The 18,229-nt window shown below is 42.1% G+C and overlaps 1 protein-coding gene and 1 pseudogene across 1 annotated transcript; both read left to right on the forward strand.

The window, feature by feature from the left end:
- The first annotated feature begins 306 nt into the window (after positions 1-306).
- LOC102474098 (olfactory receptor 7A10-like) lies at positions 307-3,400 on the forward strand (annotated as a pseudogene).
- A 5,052-nt stretch (positions 3,401-8,452) lies between these two features.
- On the forward strand, positions 8,453-17,876 carry LOC102474527 (olfactory receptor 7A17). Its single transcript, XM_006167002.2, has 4 exons — positions 8,453-9,361; positions 11,217-11,672; positions 12,751-12,877; positions 17,668-17,876. Exons 1-4 carry the CDS (start codon positions 8,453-8,455, stop codon positions 17,874-17,876), a joined length of 1,701 nt encoding a protein of 566 aa, XP_006167064.2.
- Positions 17,877-18,229: the final 353 nt, after the last annotated feature.

Raw genomic sequence — 18,229 nt, forward strand, 5'->3', positions numbered from 1 at the left:
AGGGCCCAAAGAGTCTTATCTTCCTTCCCCTTATGGTCCCAATAGGCACCATCCAGAAGAGGCTGACAGAAGTCAACAAGAGACTGTCTCCTCTTCTACTATCTCAATGCCAAATACCTGGAGCAGATACCTAGAGGCAGGGGATGAAAGAAGGAAAAACCCCAACCCAGACTCAACAGGGGAAATTTTACCCTTAAGAAAGGCTCCTCAGACAGAGGAGGGGCCAAGAGATCACCCCTTCTTGGTGTACATCCCCTTTTCAACCAGTGACCCCTACAGTTGGAAGGCTCCAATTGGCAGGACCTCATGGAGGATGGACAAGCTAAGAAAGTTGCCAGTGTCATAGTAACTACCATGAAAGAAGTCAACAAGGGAGAGATAACTCAAAGAGGTAAGAGAAGAGGATTCAAACCCCGACTAGAAAAGGATTAATGCAAGTGATGTGGAAGAAAGGAATACTGGGCAAGGAAATAGCTAGAAAGCAGATGGAAGGAAGGGAAGGTCCTTAGCCAAGAGGAGGACTGATGAGATCAGGGCTTCTTTCCAGTGAGCCCCCAAGAGCTGATGGTCAATCAGCAAGTAGGGGAAAAAACCTTTTAGGTTTTTTTTTTTTTTTTTTTTCTGGTGCAGTTTATTTTATTGGAACCCATGGGACTTTTACAAAAAAGAAGACCTCCATCCAAGGAGTGACAAGATGGTCAACTCCCTGTCTCTGGACATCAGAGATGGCAGTGGACTTGGGAAGTAATACTGTGACTCACTCATTCCGTCATTCTGGTGTGTCCATACCCTCTTTTGAGTAAAGACCTTCTTGCAAAAACTAAAAGCCACTATCTCATTTGCTGGAGAAGGGTTCTCCTCTCTACTGACAGCCAGAGCCATAAACCTTCACCCTATCCTAAAATCCTTGTTACCTGCCCCTCACTGATTGTCTTTTTCTTTCAGAAAAAAAAAAATAACAACAAAACTCAGGAACAACATCAGGTGTCTAACATCTTAAACACCATGCAACCTGCTGGCCCCAGAGTTGTTTCTCAGTGGATATAAAGATACAGTTATTGGGCCAGCTGATGGGGTGATGGGGTGGTGGTTAAGGTGGCTAGATTTAAATGGAAAGATCAGACCACAACAGAAGATAAAGTACATGAAACTGAATTGGTGAAATAGAATTTTATGACTTTTGACTAAAACATTATCAGTCTTGTTCTATGCTTTGTTTTCCCGAGTTAAGGATATTTTTCTTCTCTTGAGTTGTGGACAGGTCCATGTACCTACTATTTGAACAAAATCCTAACCTGTTTCCTGGCTTTAAGTCTTAAGTAAAGTTCTCTTGACATTTTTTTTTTGATTTTGCTTTATTAAGGCTAAATCTGCCTTTCTTAAAATTAAAAAAATTTAAAAATACCTATTTAATGACTTCAGTAAGCTATCTAGCCTCAGCTAAGTACTTTATAGTATATTCATTCTACTAACTGAAGTTTATGCCTAAAGTTAGGCATGTGTTTGCAGATATGTATATATCAGCTGAACTTGCTATTAAAAGTAGTTAAATTAATGGGAACCAGCAGTTAGCGTAATGGCTATGTCGCTGGACTCCCACGTAGTCGACCGCGGTTCGTGTCCCGGACCCGGTGGCTTAAAAAACTCACGCCGGGCGCGTGTGCGTATGTGCCCAAGATCCCAAGAGGAGAATGGAGGAGAAGGGATTGTGGCGTGACCATCCCCCCTGGGGGGTGATTTTTCGCTTTCTGTCTCTATGTCTCTCTCTGTCTCTCTGGCGAGCGCACGCACCCTACAGTGAAAATCTCTCCAAAAAAAAAAGTAGTTAAATTAATTAAGATATTTTGTGAATCAATAAAATGTGGGTGGGGGGGGGAAGGAATGGAAAGCAACTGCAGATACCAGAGACAGTGCGAGAGGAGGGTGGTAAATGGCAGAAGGAGAGAAATAGGAGGAAAATACAGGAAATGAAAAATGATGAAGATAACATGTATGACTAAGCCACTATACAATGTATTCTGGATGAGAAATTGCATTTTGTATGCTGACATAATGTCTAGTGAATGAATGTATAATAATTTTTTAAAAAATGGCTGGATTGCTCACATTCAACTTTCAGTTAAAGTCTCAGACAAGGCAGCTTGAAGAAAATGTCTGACATGTGTACATACACCCCCAACATCCTAAGAGAAGAGAGTATTGTGGAATGGCCATTTCCCATTTGGGGTGAATTCTTACTTTCCCTCTCTCTCTCTGTCTCTCTGTCCAGTGAGTACCCAATAGGAAAATAAAACAAAAGAGAAATAAAATCCTATTGTAACACCACAAGTTACTCAATAAATATGTACTATTATTTTTTGTTAATAAATAAATCAGTCAAAAATCCTGTAGAATATATGATCTATGGGAAAAAAGAAGTGAGATAAGACTTAAGCAGAGATGGCACTAAGAAAGCCTTAAGCAGATTAGATCCATACAAAAAAATAAAAAGTAACTTTGTGACTGTAAAATACTAACTACAGCATTTCAACTATGAGAGTAATACCTGTTCATGCAAAATTCATGATCGTATTTTCCTCTTTTCAGGGAGTCACTATGGAACCAGGAAATGATGCACAAATTTCAGAATTCCTCCTTCTGGGACTTTCAGAGGAACCAGAATTGCAGCCCCTCCTATGTGAACTTTTCCTCTCCATGTACCTGATCACTGTGTGTGTAAACCTGCTCATCATCCTGGCCACCACCTCAAAGTCCCACCTGCACACCCCCATGTACTTCTTCCTCTCCCAAAGATGCTGGAGAACATCCCGACACAGAGCAAGGTCATTACCTATGCAAGCTGCATCCCCCAGTGTTCTTTTTCTTAGTCTTTGTTACATTGGATGACTTCCTCCTGACAGTGATGGCCTATGACTGGTATGTGGCCATCTGTCACCCCCTGCACCACATGGTCATCATGAATCCCTGGCTGCGTAGAATGCTGGTTCTGGCATCCTGGATCATAAGTGTCCTGCACTCCTTGTTACAAAACTTAATGGCATTGTGGCTGTCCTTCTGTACACATGTGGAAATTCCCCACTTTTTCTGTGAACTTAATCAGGTGGTCCACCTGGCCTGCTCTGACACCTTTCTTAATGACATGTTGACCTACTTTGCAACTGTGCTGCTGGGCAGTGGTCCCTTCACTGGGATCCTTTACTCTTACTGTAAGATAGTTTCCTCCATTCATGCAATTTCATCAACTCAGGGGAAGTATAAAGCATTTTCCACCTGTGCCTCTCACCTCTCTGTTGTCTCCTTATTTTATTGTACAATCCTAGGTGTGTACCTTAGTGCTGGTGCTGCCCACAGCTCACACCCAAGTGCAGCAGCCTTGATGATGTACACTGTGGTCACCCCCATGCTGAACCCCTTCATCTACAGTCTGAGAAATGAAGACATAAAGAGAGCACTCAAAATAGTCTTTGGTGGGAAATTGTGAAAAAATTATGGTCCTGCAGCTGAAAAAATGCCCATAATTGCAAAGTTTAAAGCCTTAAAGCAAACCGTTGTGATTCTCTGATCAGATTGTGAAACTACATGTCTATACAATTGAAATAATTCTGTATTTAACTTTCTACACTCTCTCATATCCAGCTAATTTTTCTTTAATATCTTTATACTTTCTCAGTGTTGTTATTTCTAGAGGTGTATCAGTATCATGATTCTTAGCCTTTGAAAGAATCATTATCTCATAGAATGATAAGCAACTCTCGTGGGACCAGCAGTTGGTATAATGACTATGTCGCTGGACTCCCATGTAGTCGACTGTGGTTCGAGTCCTGGACTCGATGACTTAAACTGATTGACCTAAGGTTGTACAAACACAAGAGATGGGGGTGAATGCCAGATGAGATGTGTGTGGAGTAGTGGGGCTTAAAAAAGCATATTTGGAGGAGGGATATGGAGGCAGAGCATTGACGGGATGGGAGGTGTGGTGTTATCAGTTGAAGATATTTTGATATACACTTGGTATATATTAAGTGGGGACATACAATGTCTCTCATTCATATCCTGGCTTGCTTCACTCAGCAGTAAATCTTCCATATTCTTCCACTTTCTGTCAAAAGCCAGGGTTTTGTTGGCTTTTATGGCTGAATAATATTCCATGGAGGCCAGTTTCTTAACCGTCATGCTATCTTTTGTCTCTCTATATGCAACTCTTAAAAATAATTTACTCTCATATGATGTACATAATTCTGAGCAATTTTTGTATGCTACTAAAATAACTTCCTGGGGTTTTATTCTGCCTATGGAAAAGAGAGCAACAAGAGGGGACCAGCAGTTAGCATAATGGCTATGTCACTGGACTCCCATGTAGTCGACTGCAGTTCACATCATGGACCCGGTGGCTTAAAACTCGCCAGGTGCGTGTGCATGAATGCCCAAGATCCTGAGAGGAGAATGGAGAAGGGATTGCGGCATGGCCATCCTCCAGGGGGGTGATTTCTTGCTTTCTGTCTCTCTGTCTCTCTCTGTCTGGCTGGCGAGCGCACGTGCCCTATAGCAAAAAACTCTCAAACAACAAAAAAAGAATAAAAGAGAACAGCAAGAAAAAAAATAGAAAACAAAAAGAAAAACACATTTCATTTGGAAATTAATGCTGTTAATATGGAGTATATAAAAATCTGAAACTTCAGATTTTCATGTGTGTGTATGTTCTTGCTTCTAGTATTTCTGTCTGAAATGTAGATTTTAATATATTGGTGTGTTTGATTATCTGTCATTTGCTCATTAAGACCCTATTCTGTTACTCAGCTCAGAGTTCACATTGCCTACTGTAATGACTGTCAAAAGTGTGATTTAATGTATATTAAAAAAATAATTAATTAATTAATTTTTAAAAAGTTGATGATCAGGCCCAGACTCTGTGGTGCAGAAGTAGCATACCAGAGTACAGAGCTAGAAGCCAAGAGTGGACTCTGGTTCAAGTCCCAAGTCTAGTCAGCCTGAAATTTTACTGGATGGGTGTGTGGCCAGAATCCACAGGACTGGAGGACTGGAGTAAGGGAGTCAGCTTGCCCATGTCCTGCAGAGGGTGCTTCTTTCTCTTTATGTCTGCTTCTGTCTGTTTCCCTCTTGTTCTCTCTCTCCTCATGTGCACCAGCACATTCTGTTTTGAATAAAAAAAATTTATCAGTTACCTGAGGCGACATGATTTGTACATGGAAAGTCAAATCTAAAGAAATAGTTGAACAAATATGGCCTTAGAGTCAGAGATAGCCTTAAATACTATGAAGTGAACATTTTGATCGCATATTGTTTTAACCATGCACCTTGTTTCTTGTTCACCCTGTTCATCTACTTGTTGAAGGATTAAAAAATTGGTATCCATGTGGAAGGGTGTTTATTCATTAGGGTGAAGGATTGACTGGTGTGTTTTATGCTGTTTCATTAAATATCTTCCTGTTTCCCTTTGAATACTTCAGTATTGGCTGTAATTACAACTCTTTGAAGTGCTTAAAATGATTTATGCCCCCCTCTTAAATTTTGCTGTAACCGCTGAAGGGAGAGTGAATGAAGAAATAGCTATATCATCCAATATGTTTCATTTGTACTGAAGATTCTCTTTGAAATTTTTCATCAAAGGATGACTCAAAAGAGATAGATTTTCTGTCCCAGTCATTTGATATTTCGGGGTCACACATTTCCTGTAAAAACATTTATATCCTTTCAGTTTCTCCAAGTTACCTCTAATATAACATTAAGACAGTCACTTTTTTCATTTTCTTCTTTCTTTCTCTCTTTCTTTCTTTCTTTCTTTCTTTCTTTCTTTCTTTCTTTCTTTCTTTCTTTCTTCTTTCTTTTCTAACTTTTGCTATAGGTTGAATGCACTTCCCAGAGAAAAAGAGGAAGGGAAATTGAGAAATCACTTCCTAGAGACATGACCACACTACACACTACAATCTTTAGGATTTTGGACAAATAAGCAGATATGCCCAGCATGATTTTCAACATACTAAGTCTAGGACTCAAACTGCAGTCAGCTATGTCTAATCCAGCACCATAACTTCCATACTTCCTGTTGACACATGACAAATAAATTTTACCTCACATTGGTGAAAGATGTTAATGACCTTTGGAGACAAGAGAGTTCACAAAGAACATGGAATAAAGACTGGATTGATCACATTTTCAACTTGGTCTCTTGAGAACAGCAAATCAGCATGAAAATTTTTATTCCAGACCATTATCCACAAGGGAAATCAAGGACTTAGAGGTTGCGGTTATAAGGAGGAAATGGTCCTAATAAGCAGATATAAGGAGCTGTAAATATTTCATCTATCATTGTCCTTCAAGGAGTACAGCCTTAGGTGGGACAAGACATAGTTCAAAGTTTTTGGAATCTCCAGTCTGACTAGGGGATCATGCTTAATTCTCTCATTGTGTGTTGTCTGGGGACAGTGCTTCAGTCTCCATCATCAACTATCCAGGGATAAATTCATCCTTCCACAAGAAGACTGTCCTATTCTAAATTCCACACAGATGAGTCTGAGAACCTGGTAGGTACTGCAGGAATGGTTCACAGAGAAAGGATGCCAAGGACATCTACCTGAGATCCACTGAGAGCCAAACCAGCCTAGCAAGAGCTGGGAGATTGATGCATTTGGTTATTTTCAGACCAAGTTATTTCTCAGTAATTTATTTACTATGTTAAGAAGCCATGTGTCTGTCAGACTTAGCAATGCAGACATTTTTGTGGTCAACTTAGTGATGGGAATAGACATTCAATTGGATGAAGGAGAAGATGGAATGGGAGAAATAAATGATTTTGGTCAAATTAGAAAATGTCTAAGAAATTTGCAGTTCAAGAAGTAGGGAAAATAGAATCAGAGTCGTGATGAGATATGCAATGACTTCGGGTCTCTTAAATTTTTGAAATGAATGTATTTGTGCATATTTCTGTATTTTTTGAAGGATCAGATTAATGCATTGCTTGCAATTCATACCTACAACAGTATTTCATGAGACTTCCATTTCACAATTTCTTCTTGTACATCAGGAATTCACACAAAAAAATTATTCAGAGGTCAAAATGGGATTATTAAAGAGTTTTTACTTACAATTTTCTTGCTGGTGAGGCTGAATATGTTTGTGGATCTATTTTCTTTTTATGTCTTTGCAAATTATTAAGTTTTTCTGTTCTAGTATCGGAGTGTTCTTTATTTTTTATATATTTTTAAAAAATAATACATTAATGTCCCCTTTATTTTATTGAATAGATATTTTTGTGTCTTTTAAAAAATTATGAACTCTAAGTCAAATGATGTATAGTGATTGAATGTTTTAAAAAAAGTTATAAGAATGATAAAAATATAATAAAATGAAATTTAAAAATTATGAAACAATCATGTTAAAATAAAAGTTCATGTTTACTTGTCTATGGAAAACTTAGCAACAGGAATTTAGGCACCATTTCTACATTTTTTTAGGGAAAAGATTATTTGATCTTGCAGAATGGTCTCATATGCATCTCTTCCTAATCAACATGGCTGAGGACACCAGCAGGTCATCGTTTGGTGTGTGCATTAATATGTGTGTGTGTTTGTGTATGTATGTGTGTGTGTCTTGTAGAACTTGAGCAGAACTCAGAACATGCTTACCTGATCTCTTAAATTTTAAATTGTGACTCTGCCACTGTGACACCTGCTGGTCCCACAAATTGTGCTCTTATAATACAGATGTTTTAGCACTTACCAACAGATAAAAATTTGGAAAGATCTATTGTGATCCATGGAAGACCTTTGAAATAAAATACTGTGTGATTCCAGTTAACTAAGATATCTGAAGTAGTCAAAATCATAGGAGCAGATAGCAGAATGTTGGTTGCCAGGGGATTGGTGAAAGGGAAAAAGAGAGTTGCTTTTCAATGTATATAAATTTACAGTTATTGGGAAAGCTGGTGGCATGGTGGTTGAGGCTACTGAATCCAACATGGCAGACTGCACAGGCCAAGTCCAAGGCCTGTTGGCTTGGAAAAGATGCCAGGCATGTGTACGTGCATGCCCGTATCATGAAAGAAGAGGATATTGTGGCATAGTCATTCTGTTTGGCAAGCAATCTCTCTCTCTCTTTCTCTGCTTATGTAGTGAGTGCACATTTACTGTGACAAAAATAAAAACAAAATCTAATTGAAAAATCACGTTACATTCTATAAATGTGTACAAAAATCTTTTGTGAATAAACAAGTAAGCTAATTCTGTGGAATACTTGATCTACGTGAATAAAGAAGTGAGATAGAAAGTCCTAAGGCAAGAGGGCACTATGAAAGCCTAAAATGGTTTAGGTCAATACAAAAATATAGAAATTAACTTTGGGACTAAAAAGTATTAGCTATGGGATTTCAATTTTGTGAGTAATACTTGTTCTTGTGAAATTAGTCATCTTATTTTCCTCTTTTCAGGTAGTCACCATGGAACTAGTAAATGATACACAAATTTCAGAATTCCTTCTTCTGGGATTTTCAGAAGAACCAGAATTGATGCTCCTCATATTTGGGCTTTTCCTCTCCATGTACCTAATCACTTTGTGTGGGAACCTGCTCATCATCCTGGCCACCATCTCAGACTCCCACCTGCACACTCCCATGTACTTCTTTCTCTCCAACCTTTCCTTCGTAGACATCTGTCTCACCTCCACCATCATACCAAAGATGCTGGTGAACATCCAGACACAGAGCAAGGTCATCACCTATGCAAGCTGCATCACCCAGATGTTCTTTTTCCTAGTTTTTGGCGCATTAGATGACTTCCTTCTGACTGTGATGGCCTATGACCGATACGTGGCTATCTGTCACCCCCTGCACTACACGGTCATCATGACCCCCTGGCTCTGTGGAAAGCTGGTTCTGGCATCCTGGATCCTGTGTGTCTTGTATTCCTCACTACATAGCTTGTTGGCATTGAAGTTGTCCTTCTGTACACGAGTGGAAATCCCCCACTTTTTCTGTGAACTTAATCAGGTGGTCCACCTTGCCTGCTCTGACACCTTTCTTAATGACATGGTGATCTATTTTGCAGCTGTGCTGCTGGCTGGTGATCCCCTCACCGGGATTATTTATTCTTACACTAAGATAGTTTCCTCAATTAGTGCAATCTCTTCAGCTCAGGGGAAGTACAAAGCATTTTCCACCTGTGCTTCTCACCTCTCAGTTGTCTCTTTATTTTATTGTACAAGCATGGGTGTGTACCTTAGTTCTGCTGCTACCAACAGCTCACACTCAAGTGCAGCAGCCTCAGTGATGTACACTGTGGTCACCCCCATGCTGAACCCCTTCATCTACAGTCTGAGGAATAAAGACATAAAGAGGACTCTGAAAATGGTCTTTCTATAGAAATTGTGATAAAAAATTAATGGCCTGGAGGTGAAACAATGCCAATAATTGTGGGGTTTAAAGCCTTGGAGCCAACAGTTGTGATTCTCTGAACATATTGTGAAAATACATGTGTATACATATTAAGTAATACTGCATTTAGCTTTCTATACTAATTTTCAGCCAATTTTTTCTTTAATATCTTTCTGCTTTCCCAATTATTCCTATCCTTGTATCAGAAATGCTTCATAAATATCATTGGATCATATAACAATATGTAACTTTTTTGAAAAACTATTCTATTTATTAGTGAATTATTTTTATTTAATTTTTGGATTATTATTATTTTATTTGACCAGAGAAAGAGAGAGAGAGAGAGTAAGAATGTAAGAAATCATGCTACCAGTTCTGGGTCTTGAACCATAATTGGGCATGTGGGAGTTCAGTTTCTGAACCACCATGCCACTTGCTGTCCCCCTATATACAACTCTTAAATTAATGTATTCTCAAACAATGTATAAAATTCTGAGTAATTTTTGTATAAGGTTACTAAAATAACTTTTCATGTTGTATTCTGCCTATGCAAAAAGAGAGCGACAAGAAAAAAACAACTAGAAAACCAAATGAGTACATTACATTTATTTTTAATTTTTTATTATCATAATATTGTTTATATTACATTGGATCACATATAACTTTATAGTGTATTACATTTCTTTTTCCAAAAAGATACCATTCATATCAGTCAATACAAAGACATTAAAATCCCAATCATCATCGTCCAGTAGCTTTTCACTTTTTTTCCCAGATTATTATTATCATTCCAATTTTTTAAACATTAAGTCACTAACATTTTGCTTGTGAAAAGACTTTACCCTACATGAAATACTTCTAAGACCTGTCCAGTTGAGAATTCTATATATGTCATTGTCAACAGGTAATAAATCATATCCTAATCCCACTAACGTCATGCCTATTTGTTTTTTTACTATCCTTCTCCATACTCTTCTCTAAAAACACATTACATTTGGCAACTAATGCCATTAATGTAATTTAGAGTCCAGGCAATTCTGAAATGGTAAATTTTCATGTGTGTGTTTGTCCTTGCTTCCAGTATCTCCATCGGAAATGTAGACTTTAACATACTAGTGTGTTTGATTACCTGTAATTCTCTCATTAGAATCCTGTTCTGTTATTCAGCTCAGAGTCCACATGCCTACTGTAATCATGGTCAGAACTTGACGATCAGGCCTGAACTCTGTGGTGAAACCATAGCATACCAGAGCATGGAGCTGGAAGCCACATGAGGACTCTGGTTCAAGTCCTGAGTTCAATCAGCCTGAAATCTCAATGGATGGGTGTGTGGTCAGGACTGGAGTGCTGTAGGATGGGAAGAAAAGAGTCTCTACATGCCAATGTCCTGTGAGTGTGCTTTTCTCTCTGTATGTCTGTCTCCTTCTTGGTCTCTCTTTCTGTCTCACCTCATGTGCACCAACACATTTTCATCATAAATAATTTAAAAAAATCAGTTACCTGAGTCAAAATGTTTTGTATATGGAAAGGTAAATCTAAACAAATAGTTGAACAAATATGGCCTTAGAGTCAGAGATAATCTTAAACATGCTAAAGTGAACATTTTGATCATACATTGTATTAACTATGTACCATGTTTCTTGTTCATGCCATTCACCTACTTGTTGAAGTATGGAAAATTGGTGTCCATGCAGAAGGGTCTTTATTTGTTGGAGTGAAGGATTGACTAGTGTATTTTTTTGATGTTTCATTAAATATCTTCCTGTGTATACTTGAATGATTCAATGCTGGCTGTAATTACAACTCCTTGGCTTTTCGACCCCTGGGCCAGGAACTTCGAGGGAGGACTGCCCCTGTAGCTTCAGCCCAGGGACCCCCAACCAGACAGGCCTCTTTCAGACAGGAACACCCTCAGTCCTACTACACTACACTCCCATCTTTCTACCCGTGGGCCAGGAACTTCAAGGGAGGACTACCCCCCCCCCGTAGCTCCAGCCCTGGGACCCCCAAGCCAGACACCCCTCTTTCAAACAAGAACGCCCTCAGTCATACAACACAACACTCTCATCTTTTGACCCTGAGCCAGGAACTTCGAGGGAGGACTGCCCTCCGTAGCTTCAGCATCGGGACCCCCAAGCAAGACACCCCTCTTTCAGCCAAGAATGCCCACAGTCCTACAACACCACACTCCCACTTTTCGAACCCTTGGCCCGGAACTTCAGAAGAGGACTGCCCACCATACCTTAAGCCCAAAAACCCCCAAGTCAGACACTCCTCTTTCAGCCAGGTACACTTTTTTTCTCTTTCTTTTTCTCTCTCCTTCCCCTCTTCTTTCATTTGTAAATTTCTCTCTTCTGATTAATACATAGGAACGCCCTCTGTCCTACTACACCACACTCCCATCTTTCGACCCCTAGGCCAGGAACTTCTAGGGAGGACTGCAGGATTGCACCCCATAGCTTCAGCCCCGGGACCACCAAGCCAGACACCACTCTTTCAGCCAGGTACACTTTTTTTTTCCTCTTTCTTTTTCGCTCTCCTTCCCCTCTTCTTTCATTTGCAAATTTCCCTCTTCTGATTAATACATAGGAACGCACTAAGTCCTACTACACCACACTCCCATATTTCGAACACTGGGCCAGGAACTTTGAGGGAGGCCTGCTATCCGTAGCTTCAGCCCCGGGACCCCCAAGCCAGACACCTCTCTTTCAGGCTGGAATGCCCTCAGTACTACTACACCACACTCCCATCTGTTGACCCCTGGGCCAGAAACTTCAAGGAAGGACTTCCCCCCATAGCATCAGCCCTGGGACCCCCAAGCCAGACACACCGCTTTCAGCCAGGTACACTTTTTTCTTTCCTTTCTTTATCTCTCTCCTTCCCTTCTTCTTTCATTTGTAAATTTCTCTCTTCCGCTCTTCTGATTAATACATAGGAACACCCTCAGTCCTACTTCACCACACTCTCATCTTTCCACCCCTGGGCCAGGAAGTTCTAGGGAGGACTGCTCCCCCGTAGCTCCAGCCCCGGGACACCCAAGCCAGACATCCCTCTTTCAGGCAGGTATACACTTTTATTTTTTTCCTTTTGTTTTTTCTCTCTCCACCCCCTCTTCTTACATTTGTAAATTTCTCTCTTCTGATTAATACATAGGAACGCCCTCAGTCCTACTTCACCACACTCCCATCTTTCTACCCCTAGGTAAGGAATTTTGAGAGAGAACTGCCCCCCCCTTAGCTTCAGACCCAGGACCCCCAAGCCAGACACCCCTCTTTCAGTCAGGTACACTTCTATTTTCCTTTCTTTTTCTCTCTCCTTCCCTTCTTCTTTCATTTGTAAATTTCTCTCTTCTTATTAATACATAGGAACGTCCTCAGTCCTACTACACCACACTCTCATCTTGCGATCCCTGGGCCAGGAACTTAGAGGGAGGACTGTACCCCGTAGCTTCAGACACAGAACCCCCAAGACAGACACCCCTCTTTCAGTCAGGTACACTTTTATTTTCCTTACATTTTCTCTCTCCTTCCCCTCTTCTTTCATTGGTAAATTTCTCTCTTCTGATTAATACATAGGAACACCCTCAGTCCTACTTAACCACACCCCCATCTTTCAATGCTGGGGCCAGGATGACTGCCCCCCATAGCTTCAGACCCGGGACTCCCAAGCCAGACACCCCTCTTTCAGCCAGGTACACTTTTTTTTTCCTCTTTCTTTTTCGCTCTCCTTCCCCTCTTCTTTCATTTGCAAATTTCCCTCTTCTGATTAATACATAGGAACGCACTAAGTCCTACTACACCACACTCCCATATTTCGAACACTGGGCCAGGAACTTTGAGGGAGGCCTGCTATCCGTAGCTTCAGCCCCGGGACCCCCAAGCCAGACACCTCTCTTTCAGGCTGGAATGCCCTCAGTACTACTACACCACACTCCCATCTGTTGACCCCTGGGCCAGAAACTTCAAGGAAGGACTTCCCCCCATAGCATCAGCCCTGGGACCCCCAAGCCAGACACACCGCTTTCAGCCAGGTACACTTTTTTCTTTCCTTTCTTTATCTCTCTCCTTCCCTTCTTCTTTCATTTGTAAATTTCTCTCTTCCGATTCGAAGGAGGTTGACTCCCGTAGCTTCAGCCCCAGGAACCCAAAGCCAGACACCCCTCTTTCAGCCAGGTACACTTTTTTTTTCTTTCTTTTTCTCGCTCATTCCCCGCTTCTTTCATTTGTAAATTTCTCTCCTCTGATTAATACATAGGAACACCCTCAGTCCTACTAAACCACACTCCCATCTTTCGACTTCAGGGCCAGGAACTTTGAGGAAGGACTGCCCCTCGTAGCTTCAGCCCCAGGACCCCCAAGCCAGACACCTCTCTTTCAGCCTAGAACGCCTTCAGTCTTACTACACCACACTCCCATCTTTCGACCACTGGTCCAGGAACTTCAAGGGAGGCCTGCTACACGTAGCTTCATCCCCGAGGCCCACAAGCCAGACATCCCTCTTTCAGGCAAGTATACACTTTTATTTTTTCCTTTTGTTTTTTCTCTCTCCACCCCTTCTTCTTTCATTTGTAAATTTCTCTCTTCTGATTATTACATCGGAACACCCTCAGTCCTCCTACACCACACTCCCATCTTTTGACCCCTGGCCCAGGTACTTCGAGGAAGGACTGCCCCCCCCCAGCATCAGCCCTGGGACCCCCAAGCCAGACACACCTCTTTAAGCCAGGTACACTTTTTTCTTTCCTTTCTTTTTCTCTCTCCTTCCCCTCTTCTTTCATTTGTAAATTTCTCTCTTCCGAAATACATACGAATGCCCTCAGTCCTACTACACCACACTCCCATCTTTTGACCCCTGGGTCAGGAAATTCGAAGGAGGTTGACTCCCGTAGCTTCAGCCCCAGGAACCCAAAGCCAGACACCCCTCTTTCAGCCAGGTACACTTTTTTTTCCCCTTTCTTTTTCTCTCTTGTTCCCCTCTTCTTTCATTTGTAAATTTCTCTCTTTTGATTAATACATCGGAACACCCTCAGTCCTACTACACCACATTCCCATCTGTGGACACCTCGGCCAGGAATTACAAGGGAGGACTACCTCTCCTAGCTTCAGCCCCGGGACCCCCAAGCCAGACACCCCTCTTTCAGCCAGGTACAGTTGTTTCTTTCCTTTCCTTTTCTCTCTCCTTCCCTTCTTCTTTCATTTGTAAATTTCTCTTTTCTGATTCATACATCGGAACAACTTCAGTCCTATTACACCACACTCCCATCTTTCAACACCTGGGCCAGGAACTTTGAGGGAGGACTGCCCCCCTGTAGCTTCAGCCTTGGGATCCCCAAGACAGACACCCCTCTTTCAGCCAGATAAACATTTTTTTTCCTTTTTTTCTCTCTCCTTCCCCTCTTCTTTCTTTTGTAAATTTCTGTTATCTGATTAATACATAGGAACGCCCTCAGTCCTACTACACCACACTCCCATCTTTCGACCCCTGGGCCAGGAACTTCGAGGAAGAATAGCCCCCCGAAGATTCAGCCCCTGGTCCCCAAGCCAGACACCCCTCATTCAGCCAGGTACACTTTTTTTTTCTTTCTTTTTCTCTATCCTTACCCTCTTCTTTCATTTGTATATTTCTCTCTTCTGATTAATACATAGGAACTCCCTCAGTCCTCCTACAACTCACTACCAACTTTTGACCCCTGGGCCAGGAACTTCAAGGGAGGACTGCCCCCCATAGCTTCAGACCCGGGACCCCCAAGCCCAACACCCCTCTTTCAGCCAGGTACACTTTTTTTCCTTTCTTTTTCTCTCTCCTTCCCCTCTTCTTTCATTTGTGAATTTCACTCTTATGATTAATACATAGGAATTCCCTCAGTCCTACTATACCACACTCCCATCTTTCGACTACAAGACCAGGAACTTTGAGTGAGGATTGCCACCTGTAGCTTAAGACCTGAGACCCCCAGGGCAGACAACCCTCTTTCAGCCAGGTACCCTTTTTTTCCTTTCTTTTTCTCTCTACTTCCCCTCTTCTCCCATTTGTAAATTTCTCTCTTCATATTAATACAGAGGAAAGCCCTCATTCCTACTACACCACACTTCCATCTTAGGTCCCCTAGGCCAGGAACTTTGAGGGAAGACTTCCCCCTGTAGTTTCAGCACCCAGACCTCCAGGCAAGACACCCCTCTTTCAGGCAGATTCACTTTTTTTCCCTTACTTTTTCTCTCTCCTTCCCCTCTTCTATCATTTGTAAATTTCTCTCTTGTGATTAATACATAGGAATGCCCTCAGTCCTACTACACCACACTCCTTTCTTTCCACACCTGGGCCAGGAACTTTGAGTGAGGACTGCCCCTCGTAGCTTCAGACTCGGAACCCCCAAGCCAGACACCCCTCTTTCAGACAGGTACACTTTTTTTTTCTTCTTTTTCTCTCTCCTTCCCCTCTTCTTTCATTTGTAAATTTCTCTCTTCTGATTAATGCATTGGAACTCCCTCAGTCCTACTACTCCACACTCACATCTTTAGACACCTGGGCCAGGAACTTGGAGGGACAACTTCCTCCTGTAGTTTCAGTCCTGGGACCCCCAAATCAGACACCCCTCTTTCAGCCCAGTACACTTTTTTTTCCTTTCTTTTACTCTCTCCTTCCCCTCTTCTTTCATTTGTAAATTTCTCTCTTCTGATTAATACTTAGGAACGCCCTCAGTTCTACTGCACCACACTCCCATCTTTTGACTTCAAGGCCAAGAATTTCGAGGAAGGAATGCCCCTCATAGCATCAGCAAATGGGACCCCCAAGCCAGACACCTCTCTTTCAGCCTGGAATGCACTCAGTCCTACTACACTACTCTCCCACCTTTCGACCCCTGGGCCAGGAACTTTGAGGGAGGACTGCCCCCCATAAATTCAGCCCCGGAAACCACAAGCCAGACACCCCTCTTTCAGCCAGGTAAATTTTTTTTTCCTTTATTTTTCTCTCTCCTTCCCCACTTCTTTTATTTGTAAATTTCTCCCTTCTGATTAATACATTGGTACACCCTCTGTCCTACTACACCACACTCCCATCTTTCGACCACTGCGCCAGGAAGTTCAAGGGAGGCCTGCTACCCATTGCTTCAGCCCCGGGACTCCGAAGCCAGACACTCCTTGTTCAGCCAGGTACACTTTTTTTTTCTTTATTTTTCTCTCTCTTTCCCCTCTTCTTTCATTTGTAAATTTCTCTCTTCTGATTAATACATAGGAACGCCCTCAGTCCTACTACACTGCACTCCCATTTTTCGACCCCTGGGTCTAGAACTTCAAGGGAGGACTGCCCCCCGTAGCTTCAGCCTGGGGAGCCCCTAGCCAGACACCCCTCTTTCAGCCAGGTACACTTTTTTTTTTGCTTTTTTTCTCTCTCCTTCCCCTCTTCTTTTATTTGTAAAGTTCTCTCTTCTGATTAATACATCGGAATGCCCTCGTCCTATTACATCACACTCCCATCTTTCGACCCCGGGCCAGGAACTTCAAAGGAGGACTGCCTCACGTAGCTTCGGCTTTGGCACCGCCAAGACAGATACCCCACTTTCAGCCATATACACTTTTCATTTCCTTTCTTTTTTTCTCTCCTTCCCCTCTTCTTTCATCTGTAAATTTTTCTCTTCTGATTAATACATAGGAACACCCTCAGTCCTACTACAACACACTCCCATCTTTCGACCCTTGTGCCAGGAACTTCGACGGAGGACCGCACCCTATAGCTTGAGGCCCGGGACCCCCAAGCCAGACATCCGTCTTTCAGCCAGGTACACTTTTTTTCCCCCTTTCTTTTTCTCTCTCCTTCCCCTCTTCTTTCATTTGTAAATTTCTCTCTTCTGATTAATACATTGGAACGCCCTCAATCCTACTACATCACACTCCCAACTTTCGACCCCTTGGCCAGGAACTTCAAGGGAGGACTGCCCCCCGTTCTTCAGCCTTGGGACCCCCATTCCAGACACCCCTCTTTCAGCCAGGTATACTTTTTATTTTCCTTTCGTTTTCTCTCTCCTTCCCCTCTTCTTTTTTTTTTAAATTCCTCTCTTTTGATTAATACATTGGAACTCCCTCAGTCCTACTACTCCACACTCCCATCTTTCGACCCCTGGGCCAGGAACTTTGAGGGAGGACTGCCCCCATAGCTTCAGCCTGGAACCCCTAAGCCAGACACCCCTTTTTCAGTCAGGTACACTTTTTATTTTTTCCTTTCTTTTTCTCACTCATTCCCCGCTTCTTTCATTTGTAAATTTCTCTCTTCTGATTGATACATAGGAACGACCTCAGTCCTACTACACCACACTTCCATCTTTCGACTTCAGGGCCAGGAACTTCTAGGAAGGACTGCCCCTCGTAGCTTCAGCTCTGGGACCCCCAATCCAGACACCTCTCTTTCAGCCTGGAATGCCTTCAGTCCTACTACACCACACTCCCATCTTTCGACCACTGGTCCAGGAACTTTGAGGGAGGCCTGCTACACATAACTTCATCCCCGGGACCCACAAGCCAGACATCCCTCTTTCAGCCTCATACACTTTTTCCTTTCCTTTCCTTTTCTCTCTCCTTCCCTTCTTCTTTCATTTGTAAATTTCTCTCTTCTAATTCATACATTGGAAGGCCCTCAGTCCTATTACATCACACTCCCATCTTTCGACACCTGGGCCAGGAACTTTGAGGGAGGACTGCCCCCTGTAGCTTCAGCCTTGGGATCCCCAAGCCAGACACCCCTCTTTCAGCAAGGTAAACTTTTTTTTTTCATTTCTTTTTCTCTCTCCTTCTCCTATTCTTTCTTTTGTAAATTTCTGTTATCTGATTAATACATAGGAACGCCCTCAGT

The sequence above is a fragment of the Tupaia chinensis genome, unplaced genomic scaffold, assembly GCF_000334495.1.
Source record: "Tupaia chinensis unplaced genomic scaffold, TupChi_1.0 Scaffold144394_1, whole genome shotgun sequence".
Taxonomy (NCBI): Eukaryota; Metazoa; Chordata; class Mammalia; order Scandentia; family Tupaiidae; genus Tupaia; species Tupaia belangeri.